The sequence below is a fragment of the Rhodnius prolixus genome, unplaced genomic scaffold (assembly GCF_049639745.1).
Source record: "Rhodnius prolixus isolate KJV_2025 unplaced genomic scaffold, Rpr scaffold_4, whole genome shotgun sequence".
Lineage (NCBI taxonomy): Eukaryota > Metazoa > Arthropoda > Insecta > Hemiptera > Reduviidae > Rhodnius > Rhodnius prolixus.
Window position 1 is genome coordinate 26,854,985 of NW_027411614.1, and position 17,869 is coordinate 26,872,853.

A 17,869-nucleotide genomic window follows, 5' to 3' on the forward strand; every position below is an offset into this window, starting at 1 on the left:
TTCACCTGTACTGGAAAAGGTGTTTTTTTACAAATAGATCTGATTGTAGTTGTGAGTCAGTATGTGTTTAGTATTAGAAAGCTTAGATTGGCTGGTTAAAGGATGAGGAGGGTAAAAAACATATCAACGCATAATTAGTTAGCGTTGATATGCCGAAGAAGGTTTAATAGATGAAAAGAAGAACCTGAGAATGGAATTTTTAGAGTCTCTTGAATGGTCAGCTATCAGCATTGGGGAATTTATAGCCAGGTTACCATCAAAGCGCTGAGTTTATATGTTGTCAGCTCATAGTTAGTCTTGGTGGGAATGGCTCAGCAAACAGTTGTCTCAGATTAACTGTTACCCTAATTGTTAGTACAATTACCGTACTACGGTGCTGGTGCATGTCGGCATGGTGAGGAATGAGACGACCTTTTTTTTTTTTTTTTTTTTGAAGAAGACTGTGGTTTTCTTCGAAAGAGTTGAAGAATGTGGAAGTGGTCTGCAGAAATATTTTGTGGGTAGGTGGAGATCTGCTTGGGTGAGATTATAACCGTAACAGATCTGAGGAAAGCCTTCGCCTGAATAAAGATGAAAACTGACAATTTTCCTCACGGTGCATTGTCGACTAGAGAGCTCCTGAAGGTCTAAAAAGTGGGGAAAATATCATACCTTACCTGTAACCTACTCAACCCTGAGATTACTGGGACTAGAGGGGATGCTGTAGAGACTTGCCTGGCTCCAGTATGAGGGGCACAGTTGATCTTAATTGCCTTAGTGTAATATCCCAGAGAAAATGTGGTCAGTGCAGGCTACATAAATGTGCGCAGCTTCAAATTCCACTAAAACATTATTTCAATGAAATGTTGGACTTTATTGAAAGAAAATAACATCCGTGTTCAAATTTATGTAAGTTTGGTTGCAACAAAAATAATGCCAAAAAAAACTGGGTGGCTGGCGTGTCTCTTGCTTATACTATAGACTAAGAGTAGAATCTACGATATATTTACAATTTTGTGACTATTTCAAATCAAAATTAGCGCGCTCCTTAAAATTGCCTCTGATCATACAGTGAAAAATGTTGACGTAACCTGACCAATCTCTGAAACAGTTGAGTTAACAAACAGTACTCAAATACTTCTCCAGAAATGTTTATTTTCAAATTAACTCCATACTGCCTTGACAGTAAAACAACAATGTATTTCTTATCATGCAGTTGTTCTACACATAAACGGTAAGATACTTACTTTAGTAAATTCATAGGAAATAGTGCAAAATACACAAAGTAACAACTGATAGCAAATACTTTAGGCCTTGGATTTTATTTAATGGTTAATAAAAGAAATTTACAGTAAAGTATGTTTGCTAGTCGCCTCCGTCCACGACACCTAATTGGTAGTTGGACGTTAAGCCCCGCCTGAAAAAATAGGCGATGATTACTTTACTTTACTACTCGTGTATACTTTTTGGGCATCAATAAAAGTGTCTTGAAAGTATCTCTAATATAGGAGGATCAGTCTTTCAAAGCAGTTACTCAAAATTATTTTCTCTAGAAACAAATGAAATATTTACCAGCAAATGATGTTTTCTTTCAGCGATATCAACAGCTGAGGATAAAAATTCTTGGAGATTGTTATTATTGCATCAGCGGAGCACCCAGAGAACGGCCAGATCATGCAGTGTTAAGCATACATATGGGACTGTCAATGGTCAAAGCCATCAAGTAAGCCGAAACAAATATTTATCTAATTTTATAATTCATAAGTCATATTTTAAATTATATTAATTTAATTCAGATGAAAAGATGAAATTCAATTAACTAATTTCTCTTCAATATTTATTTGCTTCATCTTTTAACTTCATTTACAATGACTATCTTGAAAAAAAGTACAATTAATAACGAAAAGTGTAGTGCTACTTGGACAAAAGAGAGGAAATCTGGTTACGGGTTCCATTACAATGCAATTAATCGTACTAAAGTTCTTTGATTTCACCATTAGTTTTGTTAAAGGAACTGAAAACTTCCTTTTTCCTTTTTTAATTATTTTTTTCAAAAAAGTAAAGGCGTTTCCAGACCAGTATCGCCTGTAATTAAAACAGAATATTCACTTAAAAAATTACCAAACTATCTTTTATTTGTTATGGATTAATTGTCAATTAAAGAAACGTTTTCGTCGCAACGTAGTTTATAACGACCTGATGATCAGGGAATAAGTTTCTCTTATGATAAAACTATGGTCATTTTGATAAAATGCTCATGAAATTGAGTAAGCAATCGTCTTGGAACGGCTGAAGTGGAAACAGCAGGCGTATTATTTGGGCATTATCATTTATATCAAGCAATAAATATGTGAAGAATGTAGGCATTGCACTTGTTATGTGTAGGATAACTTTTGTAGTATGTCTATGGCATCTATGACAGAGTTAGAATGTCGTGTAGAGAGGTATATTACTTGGTGAGGAGAGCGCCACAGTAGCTGAGAGCAGTTAGAGATGAGGCCCGCAAAAATTATACGTATTTTAGTAATGGATTCGATTCCCTTGGATAGGTCTTCGATTGGCCTTGGATTTTGGTTGATGAATAGACAGTCTACGTCCACGATGGCACCTAATTAGATTGTTGGACCAAGGCATTCATCTATTTTGAGCTTTCTTTTGGACCCTTACAGATTTGACTATCTACAATTCTTCTTCTTTTGTTGGGTTAATTCAGTTTTTAGAGAGGTGCTTTAAATTCTTTAACTGTTTGACTTTTGCTCGATTTAGAATGTTTATAATATCGGTGTGAGCTGCTCATTTTGGGGGAATTTTGATCCATCCACTGTAATCTTGAAAAAAAATCAATGGTTTCAGAATTTTTCGAAACATAAGATGGAAGTATAAAAATTGCCTTATTTCAATTAAAGCAGATCTACATTTTCATTTTTTAATAAGGCTACAGCTAAAAGGAGAGTACACCTAAAAGAGTTTTAAAACTTAATTTCTAGGCCTGTAATAGGTCTTTGCTAAATGAATCGGAATTAAAACTGTCCGGTAGGACAGTTGTATAAGGGTTGACCATCAAAAACTGCACGAAAAAGCGTAACGTTGAAAAACACCCAACTTTGACAATTTTTTTCTCTTTTTCTATTAAAGATAAAATTTCCAAATTTTCTTTAAAATATAGAGCAAACACTCCTTTATAGCAGTAATTTTTTTGCAACCACCCAGATCTAATAGGTTTCGAGAAAAAAGTTGCCGAAAATGAGCAAAAACGGCTTTTTCAAAAAATGTTCTTGTTCTTGTTGTTGTTCTTGTTGTTCTTGTTGTTGTTACCTTTTTTGTAAACAACGTAGCGCCTAAACGCGCGAACCGATTTTCATGAATGAGGTGTCATTCGATTCGGAATTTTATGTAGATGTGCCTTTTGGGGGTCTCGATGCTGTACATCGAATGGGAGAGGAGTTAGCCCCCTTTATGTAAGGCCCCCTCCAAAATTATTATTACTAATTACTCTGTAAATCTTGGCCCGATTTTGATAAAATTTGATAGGATGATAGGGTTAGGGCTCCCCTACCTAACAATAAAGCGACGATCTGCTCTTACACTTGTTAAGGGGAAGTATAGCAATCGTTTCAAATTATCGACACGTGAACCGATTTTCATGAATGAAGTGTCATTCGAATCAAAATTTTGTACAGATTTGTACTTTAAAAGTCTCGACGCTATGCCTCATAAGAAGGGAAGTTTGCCCCACCCAAATAAGGCCCTTTCTAAAACTATTATTACTAATATTTCTACAAAGCTTAGTCCGATTTTGATAAAATTTAGCACGAAGAAGTGATTAAAGCTCCTCTACATGGCTGTGAAGTGCCATCATACTCTTACACCTACTAAGAGAAAGTACTGCAATCGTTAAAATTATCAATGAGTGAACCGATTTACATCAATGAATTGTCGTTCGATTCAAAATCTTTGCCTTTTAGGGAGAAGTACTGTAATCGCAGTTTATTTTTCTTGCTCCTCTTAAAAGGAAGTACTGAAATCGCAGTTTAATTTTGCTATTTACGTAAAAATACCTTCCTATTTTATTCAAAACGCTTTCTCAAAAAAATGGTTATTGAGGATGGTTTGGGGACCGCAACTATAACCATTCTTTAAAAAGATCTCTCCAGTGGTAGTTACGGTTCCGATTTAACACCATATCAGGTTATAATGATAGAATAGCTTATTCCAAATTTTAAAAAAATCTGTAAAGCAGACGTAACTTTGCTAATAGACAAAAAGGAAAATCTATCCAAAAGGTACAAAAATCTCCTTAACAAAAACTTACAGTTTAAAATGTTAAGTATAAGGGTTGATTAAACGCCAAAAGGTACACAAATCAGCAAGTACCCAACATTTCATTAATACTTCATTGATATTATTTAAGTAATTTTACCGCATTAATTTTCATTAATATTTTTTAAGAATTTATTAGATGTCACATACCCTTATGCTGGCCAGTTCATTCATAATAGTTATAATTGTGATAAAATGTATATTATATCTTCGTATAAATAGGTACTTTATTTTAACTCTATTCCAAATTATTCTTCTGATTTCTCTTTAATGTGCCCTTTATTCTGAAGTTGTCACATATACATGCATGTTAAATTAGAAAAAGACAAATTTAGAGTCGGCTACTGTTTAAATTTGAATCACGGAGGATTTAAAACAATATTTCAGTCTTGAATTCGTCTTACCGAAATATTCGTGAGGACAAATAACACACAGTTAATAACAAGTAGATTATTCAACATTATTTATTCATTTCTCAATTGTAATTTAATTTAGTTCCCCTAATTTTACTTATGGTAAAATACTGGAATAATTAGCTGTCCTAAAAATATGCATATCTTATTTATTTTATATTACATATACACAACATTGTGGGAAGAACACCTAGATGGAGAATGTAATTGAAGAAAACTATATTATTTGCGATAAAGCCAGATAACAATTACTTTAACCGAAGAAAGAACTTAAACCGACGATTTTTATTTAAAAATAAAAATAAATAAATAAAATCATTGATGTACGATATGTTGGTGTAAGCAATTTTTAAAAAATTTTATGAATTTTTTAGCCTCATATTTTTTTATTTTTTATAACGTTCTCTTTTTTACCTGTAATCAATAGTTTGATTATTATAGATAAATAGATATTACAGTCAATCTAAGTTAAATGGTGTGCTACTTGAACAAATATTTTGTAGATGAAAATGGCCAGCATAAGGGTATGTGACATCTAATAAATTCTTAAAAAATATTAATGAAAATTAATGCGGTAAAATTACTTAAATAATATCAATGAAGTATTAATGAAATGTTGGGTACTTGCTGATTTGTGTACCTTTTGGCGTTTAATCAACCCTTATACTTAACATTTTAAACTGTAAGTTTTTGTTAAGGAGATTGGTTTAATAGGATTGCTGTATGAGGTCGAGGAAACCTTGAGCACATCATCTTAAATTGCGACTTGTTTGAGGAAGTTTTTTGAGGAAGTTAGAAGTAGTTTTTACCTTCCAATGATTATCAGTTGAAACAATATGGTGCATTCAGTGAATTTGCTTCACCGAGTCATGAAGAGTTAAGTAAATAGTTGAGGAAACGTGTACTGATTGTCTTTAATTTATTGTCTTATTAAATTGTGAATGAGTGGAATAAGAATTCGTAGGTTCTGTATTATTTTTACTGTTACAAAACACTACACTACAAATGAAAATATTGTACAAAATAAACAAATTTTGTAAAATTAGGATGAATCTCACGGGCCGTAAAATTATTCATGGCGAGCCACATTCAGCCCCCCGGCCGGGGGCGCCACCCCTGATCTAGAATATATTCAAGAGGACAAACAAAGATCGGTTATTCTATTATTTAAACTCAAATTCTCCCAGTTACCTGTTTCAATTTACCTCCATCTTGTTTTATATTTGACTAGTAGAATCATTCTCTTTCTTCAATTGTATTCACCAACCAAATAAATGTTATTCACCCCATTTTCCCTTATTTCCATTTGAAACACAATGTATTATTCATTATTTCTTCCACTTTGAATTACCTCTGTTTAGCCTGCCCATCGTCTCCAGTTGCCCATATCTTCTGGGACCTAAACTAAACCACATTTTTAATAGAACATAACTCTCTTGAAAAATTCAAATACCAGTCTTAAAATAAAGTCGTAATAGATACAAATCCCTTCTCCGGTTCTCGAATCTCGATTGGGAAACTAAGATCCACTTTCCAAGTAGCATCACCTAAAAATAATCTTAAGACCGTAGCATCTGAACTTCGAGTCATTCTAGAACTATCTCTGTCGCAAAAAAAAATCATCTATTAGGTATCAGCGTAGGAAGACATACATATATCGTTAACCATTCTTCTATAATGGGCAACGTTACAGAGTAAAAATGACCGAAAATTAAAATTTTTGTCACTCTACCAGAAAATAAAAAACAGTGACTTTTAGTATCTCGCGAAACAGGACTTCTACAAAGAAAGGTTTTAATAACAGCCGTCGGCCCACAACACAACACACTGGTCACCTCAAAATATGCCAAGCGTTGAAAATTCTCGAATGCCTGCCTAGCGAATTCATCTCCATGCGTCTACCACACCATAGCCGAGACCTGTATACTCGTATAACGTTACTCCTCACTCCTTACTAGTTACAGATTAATCTAGTTAATCAAAACTGGTTGCATACATTTACGTCTTAGGGAATACAATATTCTATCAAAACGCTCCTTCTACAACATTGAAGAAACATTCTGTGGCAAACTCTGTTGGCCCAAGCAGTTCCTAACCTACTGACTAGACAGCGTAACGCCGAATCGTTGATAGATCCGAGACCTATGACCTATCAGTCACAAAAAATCCCAATTATTAATTCAAACTTAATAATACTGTTCTAAAACTGTTTATCATCTAGTTGTAAAGACCTTTTATGATTTACATGAAGTTCACATCGGTAAATCTTCAAACACGAAGTGCTAAGTCTCATGTTGCAAGACTGAGTAAATCATTTATGACATAAGATCGGGTAGACAATTTTCCATGTTCAGCTTTTACTAACTTTTTGTTTATTATGTAAATATCTTGTGACACACGTATAATGAATTAGGTTTTAAGTTGTTTCCATTAAGCAATAATAAAAAAAAGACGAGTGTCCCCACCTTCAACAAACCTGTGAGATGCGCAGAAATCACAAGAATACATAGAATACCGCTTACATTGTTTAATAGTATATTACAGATAATTATCTAAACTGTGGTCCTTATATAAGATGAAATTAATTGATACAAGAATTCCTTAGACATTGAGGTTTGTTTTAAGAAATACCAGACATTTTAAAAATACAAAATCTTATATGTTTAATTTTATGCCCTAGTTAATTTTTAGCTCCAGAATGCTCTTCTCAATATACAAAATACATTAACGTGATTGGAGATGTTCAAAGGAATTTCTAAAATTAATTTTAAAAAGTGTGAACTATAGTGTTCTATAGTAATGAAAATTCTTTAAATTTAAACTGTTTTGAAGCTTTTAGACAACGAATTGACTTAATGTAAACTTAACTACCAAAAAATACTCATCTTTCTCAAACAACTCAGTACCAAACCAGGGTCAACTACAAATTCATCGGAATTTAATTCTACCAAATCTTCATCGTTCTCAGAAAAAGGACTGTAATCCATCCAAATTTTCATTATTTCTTTATAATCTTTCTCCTCATAACTTGGCTTTAACAGAATAACTAGTTAAATTACACTATTAACATTGTTAAAAAACAAATAACCAATCATTTCGCTTGTGATAAATTATATTATTCACTTAATACCTGTAAATAAAGCGTATAAATTTATTCACAAAGTATTGATTATGTTTGAAAACAGTTCATCTTGTTTTTGACAAACTGTTATTGTTAAAAAGTAAATACTAAGAGCCACCCTTCACGATAACCAGAAAATAACCAGGCCACAATACTAGGCCAATGGTATCGCTAGTTTAGGTTTTAGATGCTGTAACTACATTCATTTCAATAAAATTTACGTTTGTTAGCGTTCCAGTGCTTAGGAACTGTTTTTTTAATAAAGCAGTCAAAATTGAATTTCGAAATTTGAGAAAATGATTTAAAAAGCTTTAAGAAAGTGAAAAGAACTAACATTTAAAATTGAACATAGAAGCCAAGGAAAAATTAATTTTAACTCTTCGAATCGTATTTTACATTTATTTTGTTACTCAGGTATGTTCAACAGAAGACAAATTCACCTGTTGATATGAGAGTTGGTATTCACACGGGAGCCGTTTTGGCGGGTGTACTTGGACAGAGACAATGGCAGTTTGATGTTTATTCTAAAGATGTGGAATTGGCAAATAAAATGGAAAGTAGCGGCCTACCTGGGTCAGTAATATTTAATATTAATTTAAAAAGCAATAAACTTTGCATTAAGTTGAAACAAAATGGTTGTGCAGGAAGTTACAATTCACCACGTTCAGCCTTACTCTTTGAAACTTTGACAGTAAAAATGTAGTTTATGTTATATAAATAAACTTATTCACAACTTAAGTTATGTACGTAAGTTAGTACGTTATTTAGAACTGAGCAAGATATCTGATCCAACGTGTCTTTCATTATTTGACTGATAAGCTATATAAAACAGTCCTATGGAAGGTGAAGTAATTCTTTTAGTGCAGGGTTGAGGGTTACAAGGCAGTATTAAGTAGATAAAGGCTAAAAATAAACCCATTTCTCAGCACTCCAGGTTTATTTTTACTAAGCATTTTCCATGCATAAGTCTCCAACTTCTAGCTCATCTAAATCGGGCTTACTAAGTCCAATTTGTGTAGATTAAATTAAATCGGTCTGAAAAAAAAGTTGGTTATTGTATTAGACTTAACAGCGTTTTATTGTTCTACCAAAAGTTTTATAATGTAAATAAAGTGTTTGGGTCTAATTGGAGGGAGTAGGATGCTCTTTTCCTTACTTAAGAAAAGGAATAATTCCTCATCTCCTTCAAAAACAAGATATTTAATTGTAGTTTAATGAGAGGTTGGCTTGCAAAGCCAAGTCCATTGTACAAATATCCCATAACGGAAAGTTAATCAGGGTAACAAATTGTTAGTGCTTACAAAGTTAACCTTCTCTTAGCTTAATTGCGAGTTTATTGAATGATGTTCATCAAAGCATTGAGAGATCATGGAGTTAATGAACTATGTGGTCCTTCTTTACTTTTTGTTAAACATAATATAAGCATAACATGCAGTGCCAATTATGTATCCTATATTACTTCTGTATTTATTTATATACGTTAACAATGAAACAAAACGTAAAATAAAACGTTTTCAAAGAAAATTTGTACTAAATCAATTTTTCTTAATTTTCGCATTTAGGAGAGTGCACATATCGGAGAAAACTTTAAATTTCCTGGATGGAGAATTTGAAGTAGAACCGGCCTATGGAGAGAAGAGGGAGGAATCATTAAGACTGGCTGGCCTCAAAACCTTCTTCATAACAAAAACTAATAAGCCGGTAAGTTAATATTGAATTGAATTAAAATTTATTGCATTTAGTCTACTCGAGTAATTGGATAAACCACTTTACACTTCGCTATCAGAAGTCACCGAGTTTTTCAAAATTCATAAAATCTTGGATTTTTAGATTTCATTTCTTATTTATCGTTCTTGTCAATCCACCACGCTTCTTTAATTTCTGCCACCCAGACTCTCTTGAAAACCCTGAATACTCCCTTTTGATAAATTAGTGATTCATTATATATATTGTTATTTATTTTAATTATAATTAGGGATAAGCCCTGTAATTAGAGCTTGATCCGATTTTATATTTCACTTAATAATTCTCTTCTTACTTTCTGCTGTATTTTGTTTAGGCTGATCTCCAACTTTTATAAAAACACAGCTTTAAATGCGGAAACTTTTCTCTTCCCAACCAGGTTATATTGGTTTTTTTCTTCCAGAATCCCCATCTTCCTTTCTACCTTTACTTTTTCCTGTTACCCTTCTTCTCTGTTACATCCAAGCTATCCAAATTGATCTATATATCATCCAAACTGATTTCGCTTTTCAATAACTTCTTGTACTTCCTGGACAAACCAGTCAGATCGATTTAAACTTACTCTTCTTCCCAGTTCTTCCTGTGCCACTTCACTCATTCCGCTATTGTTATTTTTCATTTTATCCTTTAAACTTTTTTTTTGACTCTTTTAAGTTTCTCCTCCAATTTCCTTTCCACTTCTGCTTTGTTTTCTGCCATCTCATTTTCACGAACTGTAAAGTTGATTTCTTTATTCTTTTTGATTTAATCGTTGGATAAGCGAGGAAACCTTGAAAATTAATTATCTGAATTAATTACATCAGCTTCTCTTTTCCCAAATAAAATTGTCAAATTTTTCTAAAATCGCTGGATTCGGTTCTATTATTCTTCCAAATTCCTAATAAGATCTGAATATTCTTTTCTTTAGATTCTTCTGTCTATGCAGGACATTTTGTATGATTCATTGATGTTCTTGTTATATAATATTAAAGATATTGTTTCTTACTTTACTATCGCAAGATAGATTTTTTCGCTGACTTTAATCCCTGGTCCGTTAACTCCTTGTCTTCTATAGAAGGCAATTGGTTAAACTCCTCCTTCTATAGTCACTTAATTTCTTACAAGACTGTACTCCTACTGCTAGTTGTTACTACCGTCTCTTTTGCCATTGATATTTGGTTGGTCTTCCAACATTTTGTTTTCTAATTAAAGGCTCATAATATTCGTCATTAGCGCCCGGAACCATTTACAGAGCTCGGCTGGCCTCCTCAGAACTTCTTTTATGTTGTTACCAACTTAATTTTTTTGCAAAAAGAATATTGTGAGTGATTTAGCCTTTTTTTATTAGTTATAAGAATTCCTGAATAATTTTTATTATTTATTAATATCGTTTATAATTATTATTGATAATTGTTTTATTCAATCTTATCATTTTTAAAAATAAAATTAGATTTTAAATATATTTACTTTTAGTTTAAAGGTGAGTCAATGAAGAATGGTACAGTACCTGAAGAAGCCCATGATGAATGTTTCAATGAAGAAGATTTTGCTGTAAGTACAACAGATAATTAAAGGAGATAATAACTAATATGAATTTCTGATTGAAATTCATTAAACCATTAGAATAGAAGGAGAATTTGGCTATGCTCCCACAAGTATCAACTGTGATTACCTTATTTACTACCGCTAATCTATAGTTCAAAGCTAGTAAAAGTAGGCTTCAAAGCTGCCTGAAGTACCCCATGTGGCATTCGCCACTGGTGAATTAACCCCAGCTAGTGGAGACTTAGAGAAAATTTCACAACTCTAGAGGAACCAAGCTTTTGCAGTGGCACAATCACCATTATCGCTCAGACCAAGAAGGACCCTAAGCTACCAGTTTCCTAAGCCTCAGTAGAGCCTGTCTTATTCCTACTAATGGCTATTAACTATTATGTCTATAACTTACAGCTATTGCGGATTACTTTATTAATTTAATTACCTTTACTTGTCTTTGGCCATGGATACTTGGTCAGATTTGGTTAGGTTGTTGGATAAAAAACCTCATTTAGTCACATTCCTGATAAAATAAGTAGGATCATTCATTTTAAAAAAATATTGATACCGTTAAATTTTCCGCAGGGGGTCGCTGTTGCATGCAGCTTTCTGGGTGTTGCAATCCCACCCACGGGTTTATCCTAAGCACACACTCCGTGCACCTACAATTACGCTATATTTAGGTAAACAAGTACACCTAGGCACAAGGTCCACCTTCCCTTGGAATAGCTTCGGCAAAGTTGGTAAACCCTTTAAATCCAAGGTCCTCCATATTGTCGAGGGTTGGACGTAGGGTCGACAACTTACCCTGCAAAAACTTAATGCGTCTCGAAACCTTAAATGAAAATTTGAGGAGGCTAGGGCCCTACAGAGGCTGTAATGCTAAGAAAGAAGAAGAAGCCGATTATTTTAAGTTTGTGCTGGGTATCATATTCTATTAAACATTTTGATTGTTAAGTTATAAGGTAGGTATAAGTAAAGTACGTGAAGTGTGCACAATAGAAATTAAAATTTTCAATCATATCCTACATCTTGGAGATGTTTTGTTTACGGGCAACACATGTTTTCAAAAACCATTTTTTTTCGGAATCATTGGGCTTCGATTCTGAAAGAAACTATATCAAAAGTTTGACTTGATCGCTGTACTTTTCTCAAAACTGTTTCAGATTAAAAAAAAAAAACTGAATATCCTGAAAAAATATTTTCAATAAAGTTACACCATCAAAATAATTCTTTTTCTATTTGACGATTTTTCTAAAATTTGTTCTCCAGAGTGCAGCACATGTATAGTATTGAATTCAACAATTTTTTCCCCTCTCAAATTGTAAGTTGAAAATATAATTACATAAACTCCTGTTGTAAATAAAAGAAATATGTGGCTCTTCACAGATATCAGACTTCATTTCCGACATAAACAAGTAAAAATTTAGTAATTTTAAGTTAAGTATATTCACATATATGCAGTGATTTTCTTCTTTCTTGTAATTATTACTTTACACAATAAGCACTGTCCATTTTTTAAAAATATTTGTACCTTGTAGGGTGTGATAACGCCGGTAGAAGACAGTACAGCTACTGTTAAAGATATGCAAGACACTGATGACTTCAGACAAAGACTTAGAAAAGATCTTATGAACAGAACTGGCTGGAGGTAAAGAAATTAAATTAAGATATATTAAAAATATTTATCTGTTATACAAATAGATCATTTAAGATTTCGTTTCTTTTAGGTTAAAAAGATTTATTTCTGTTAACCTATTTTGTTATTTATTTATTTTTCAGAGATATTGATAAACATCTGAACAAGTTAACCCTACAATTTAGAGATAAACAAAAGGAATATAGTTACCGACATAATACAGAAAGTTTTAGTAGCGTTTCATTAATTGGGTGCCCACTTACAATGTTTATAATATCAGCTGCACAAGTATTGGTTCTACCAGTGTAAGTAATGATTGTTTTGGTTTCCCCCTCCCCCACATCATTAATTCATGCTTAACTCCATTAAATTCATTTTGCTAGTTAGACCTTCATGCATTTTAAAACAGAAAGATGTCACACCAATATGTTGAAATTTGAAGTTAAATTAATCACCTTTTATATTTCTAGGGACACTTTAAGCCTAGCATCATGCGGTGTAACTTCTTGGATACTTGCAGCATTAGCATTATTCGCTATAAGTGAAGCGTTTCCTAATGTTAGTAATTATTTTCTGTATCCATTTTATTTGTTGCTATTAAAGTTCATTTCTCACTATAAAATTTTTATCAAATTGTTACAGTTATTTCCTCAAAGTTTAGTAATGGCCAGTAAACGTGCAAACCAGTCAGTAGTCGGAAGATATTTACTCGCTGTTATTTGTGTGATAGCATTAGCAGTTGGAAACTTGATTGATACAGTAAGTTATTTAACACTACCGTCACTTTGAGTCATGTTATTAAATCTGTTCTCGATGATCAGTTTTGAAACCTTCTTAGTCGGGGCTCAGACAGTAACATCACTTCTCTTAATCTGTGCTCTTCCTTTTTTGCTGGACGCGCTTAATAACTTTTTAAACTGCTGATAATTGTTTAATTTTATTGTGTTGCCTTCAGTGAAATTTTATATTTTCAGGTGAGTTGTGCTGATGCATTTACTGAGCCAGCTGTAAATTGTTCCGGCCTACATGAGATACGTACAGACTGTTCTTATCCCAGTTATTTTTCACTTATGTGTGTACTAGTCTTGATTGCAGCCGTACTACCAATACAACCTTTGTATATAGCTAAATCTCTGATTCCATTTTTGATCTGCGTAGCGCAAACATTAGTGAATTTTTGCGTAATGCCTGTTGCATTAATGAGGGAGGATGTTCTCAGTCGTAGACATTGCAATTCGTGAGTATTTACATAATCACATACAATTTTTAGTATAATTGTAATTTTTAAAATTTAAGTTAAAGGGTGAACTTTTATTTTTCAAGTGTTTTTGTTTATGGATAACAGTCTAATTAGTTTAACCTTTGTATTTGGTACATTAATAAATATATTTTTATTTTATTTCCGCACCTCAAAATTCGGGTCGCGCCTAGGTATGTATGTTATAAATATTTACCTTAAGTAGTTAGGTATATGTTGGGTTTCCAAGTAAAACTTTTTTTAAATAAAAGTTCGCACCTTTAACCAAAGTATCCTTTGAAACAAATTCAACTTTTTTACTAAATATTTTAATTTTGGTTTATTTATTTTGATTTACAGATTCACTCCCAACATATATTCAAACACATTCACTGTATTCATGATTTTGATCGGATTAAATATTCTTGCACGCTTTGTAAGTAAAACTTTATTTATTAAGAGCTTTTAAATTGTCTCATTAATATATTTATCATATTTAAAATTAGATGGAGATTGGATCCCGTGTATTATTTCTCTGGAAGACTGAAGCTGAAGATCAACGTGAGAGAGCCAGCGATATCCGCAGAAGAAATGAAGCATTAGTTTACAATATATTACCACCACATGTTGCTGTTCACTTTCTGGGTAATAAGAAGAGACAGCACGAAGAACTTTATTCACAAAGTTACTCAGAAGTGGGAGTCTTATTTGCTTCTATGCCAAATTTCTCTGGTAATATTATAGTGAAATAGTTGTATTTTAAATAATATCGGTTAAAGAATTAATTTATTGAAGCATTAAATTATGATAGAATAGTGCAAATTGTTTACATAAGTATGCATGTTTCTATGCATATAAATTTATTTTTCACGTGGTTCCACCCAGCTTTGTGCAATTTTTTTGTACAATTTTGTTGCTGCATCTGCTTTTTATGCTAACATATTCTCAACTTGTTTCAGAATATCAGTCTATTATAGTTATTTATGTACATATTAGTGTAAAATTAACTCACGATTTTTAATTTAGTTCGATATAATCTTGTATCAATATTTCTTTTGTTTTTGGGTAGTGCGTCTGATTTAATTTTCAGTTTTTATGATAATTTTCTGACAGTTTATCAAGAATCATTGATAGTCTGTTTTAAAGTTGCAGTTTTTTATTTATGTTAATAAATTATGATTCTTCTTAATACGAGTTTCGAAATTCCCTTCGAGATTTCCAGGATTTCAGAACATTGAAGAATATTTATATCCCTATACCGCAATAATGATAAAAATCACGTGTGCCCAAAATTTCAGAGCAAAAAAACGTCTAATTATATTTAGTTTGAGCTATTCACTTCTCTAGGAATCCTAAGCAACATCACAAATAAGATCCAAAGCAAACAAACTCTGTTTCATCACATCTCGAATTATAATTACCCAGAAGTTTTACAAAATCTGGTTATTTGTAATGAATATGAAAAATTAAGTAATTAAGTTTCCTTTAATCTACTTGGAACGAGTTCCTGCTTCTCAGGTGACGAAAAGACTCGAAAAGAGTTACGGTAAAGTTACAAGCATGTAGAAAGTAAAACTAAACAATAATCCCACCATCCAATACTTTTTTTGGATACTACAATTTTGAGTTGTGTAGATAGCAGTAAGAGATGGTTATGTATTTATCACCAGACTTTTTAACATAAACAAATAGTGCTGAAACAGGAATGAATTATTTATTAATTGGTTATTTTTTCAGATTTTTACTCGGAAGAAACAGTAAATAATCAAGGTCTTGAATGTTTACGATTTCTTAATGAAGTGATTTCTGACTTTGATGCAGTAAGTTGATCCGTTTAAATATTTATTGTTATGTAAGTTAGCCTTTATGTTTTTCTACTTCTGTGAAACATTAACTCAGTCACATTTATTAATCCTTTAAAAACCAACTTGAAGCTTAACGTAATGTATGTTTTAGCTTTTGGAATTAGATAAGTTCAAAGATGTTATAAAAATTAAAACTATTGGATCAACATATATGGCTGCAAGTGGTCTGAATCCTTCAGGAGTCCCTTCGGTAATTGATACTTCTACATTTATTTTCATTAATTTGTTTTTAATTTTTAAATGTCGTTTAGATTTATTTAGCTAATAGAAACTAACTTATTCTACATTTATAGGATAAAGATGATTCTGTTCAAACTCGTTGGTCTCATCTTGCTTTATTAGTGGAATTCGCATTTGAGTTAAAAAAGGCATTACAAAGCATAAATGAACAAAGTTTCAATCATTTTGTGCTAAAAATGGGTATGTTTACTAAAAAGATAGTATTATTAAATTCTGCTAATGATTGAAAAGAGGTTGAGTCCGCAGCGCTAGATGGTATCGTTGATTTTAGGTGATAGAACGCATGTTATTCTTGTTTCTGATCGGTTTCGGATTTCATCCGTCTTCTGATTAAGGGTTAAGTTTGGTGTGGGGAATTTCACTTTCAGGATGTTTCTTTCCCACATTGCCCTGTCTAACATCATAAGTAAAAGTTAAATTCTCTACTCCATACTGATAATTAACTTCTAATGATGGATGAAATCCGAAACGTGTCAGAAATACGAAAATCATGTGCTATGGCGGATAAAATTAACTTACTGAGGATTTATAATATACACCTTTTATTATTATGATTATATTTATTTTTTACTTAAATGTCCCTTTACTAAAATTAATGTTTACAGTGCTCGATAAGGATTGTTTAAAAACTAATTTTTATTAAATTATAGTAAAAGTAATTTATTTATTTACTAAGAATCTTTAAAATTATTTATTCATCTACTAAATCTGTCCTTTTTAAGGAATAAATCATGGGCCAATAACTGCTGGTGTAATAGGTGCAAGAAAACCACATTATGATATTTGGGGTAACACTGTGAATGTAGCCTCACGGATGGAAAGTACGGGTAAAGCAGGATATATTCAGGTATGTTTGCATAAGATTTTCTTTATAGTTTTATAAGATTTATTTTATAGTCTTTAAAGGTGCCTCCTCAGACTCGCAAGCCAGGAGGTTATCAACTGTTCTCTATATCCGTGAAGGCACTTTTGGAGGCACATGCTGCACAAGTTGCGTAAAGTGCATTATTTGATAAATTAAGGAACAAGTTTGACCCTTTAAATAAAGTTATTGATCACTTAAATGTGTGGCAGGAGGTTTCCACTTTTTTTTGGTAATTAAACGCAACCCTTCCAAAATTACCGAATGATTATTAAACCTTCTTGTTTGTAACAGATGTAAAATTATTTTTTAGCCATTTTGTGTATGCTTGAGCACATCAAAAGCTCAAAACATTTTATTTTTCTTAGAAAAATTACTCGGAAAACTACTTATTTCCCCGATATTAAGCTTTACACTGCCTTGGCAATATTTTCAGTAGAAAGGGGATGAAAAAATACATAAAAATGACCTATCATAGCTTTTATTTCTCTTTAATAACCAGTTAAAAAATTGAAATATGATTAAAAACATCAGATTTTGAAATGGCCTAGCACCTTTAATTTTGAAGATATCGAATTGCGGTTTCCGGTTTCTTTCACAACTTTTTATACTCTTTAAATCTGTGTATATGAAAATGGGGGTCAACTGCGAACCCCTACTTTTGGACGCGCGTCTGTCGCGTACGCGATCAGGAATCTAAAATCGAATCACAAATTCTGAAACTAGGCGTGACGAGCAACAAATGTTTCCTCTTCCATTTTTTGCTCAGATCAACCGTTTAACACGTTCGCGGACGGCCTGAATTTAGCTAGGGTACTGATGTGAGCACCCTCTGTAAATGCAATTTCCAGGTGTGTTAGATGAAATTGGACAAGAGGTTTTTGATACATCTTACTATACAGCACCAAAAATATATAAATAAAGAAAAAAAATAA

General features: G+C 32.4%; 1 protein-coding gene across 3 annotated transcripts in view; it reads left to right on the forward strand.

Moving 5' to 3' along the window:
• Ac3 (Adenylate cyclase 3) overlaps positions 1-17,869 on the forward strand; it is a 146,288-nt gene that overhangs the window by 122,846 nt on the left and 5,573 nt on the right. For all 3 annotated transcript variants that reach the window (XM_074130850.1, XM_074130847.1, XM_074130848.1), the window contains exons 5-19: positions 1,575-1,702; positions 8,248-8,406; positions 9,396-9,534; positions 11,029-11,106; positions 12,633-12,742; positions 12,874-13,035; positions 13,201-13,288; positions 13,373-13,489; positions 13,705-13,967; positions 14,328-14,403; positions 14,474-14,699; positions 15,705-15,787; positions 15,924-16,022; positions 16,126-16,252; positions 16,795-16,919. In XM_074130850.1, the coding sequence (XP_073986951.1) occupies positions 1,575-1,702; positions 8,248-8,406; positions 9,396-9,534; positions 11,029-11,106; positions 12,633-12,742; positions 12,874-13,035; positions 13,201-13,288; positions 13,373-13,489; positions 13,705-13,967; positions 14,328-14,403; positions 14,474-14,699; positions 15,705-15,787; positions 15,924-16,022; positions 16,126-16,252; positions 16,795-16,919 (1,980 nt within the window). The remainder of the gene's footprint in view (positions 1-1,574; positions 1,703-8,247; positions 8,407-9,395; positions 9,535-11,028; positions 11,107-12,632; positions 12,743-12,873; positions 13,036-13,200; positions 13,289-13,372; positions 13,490-13,704; positions 13,968-14,327; positions 14,404-14,473; positions 14,700-15,704; positions 15,788-15,923; positions 16,023-16,125; positions 16,253-16,794; positions 16,920-17,869) is intronic.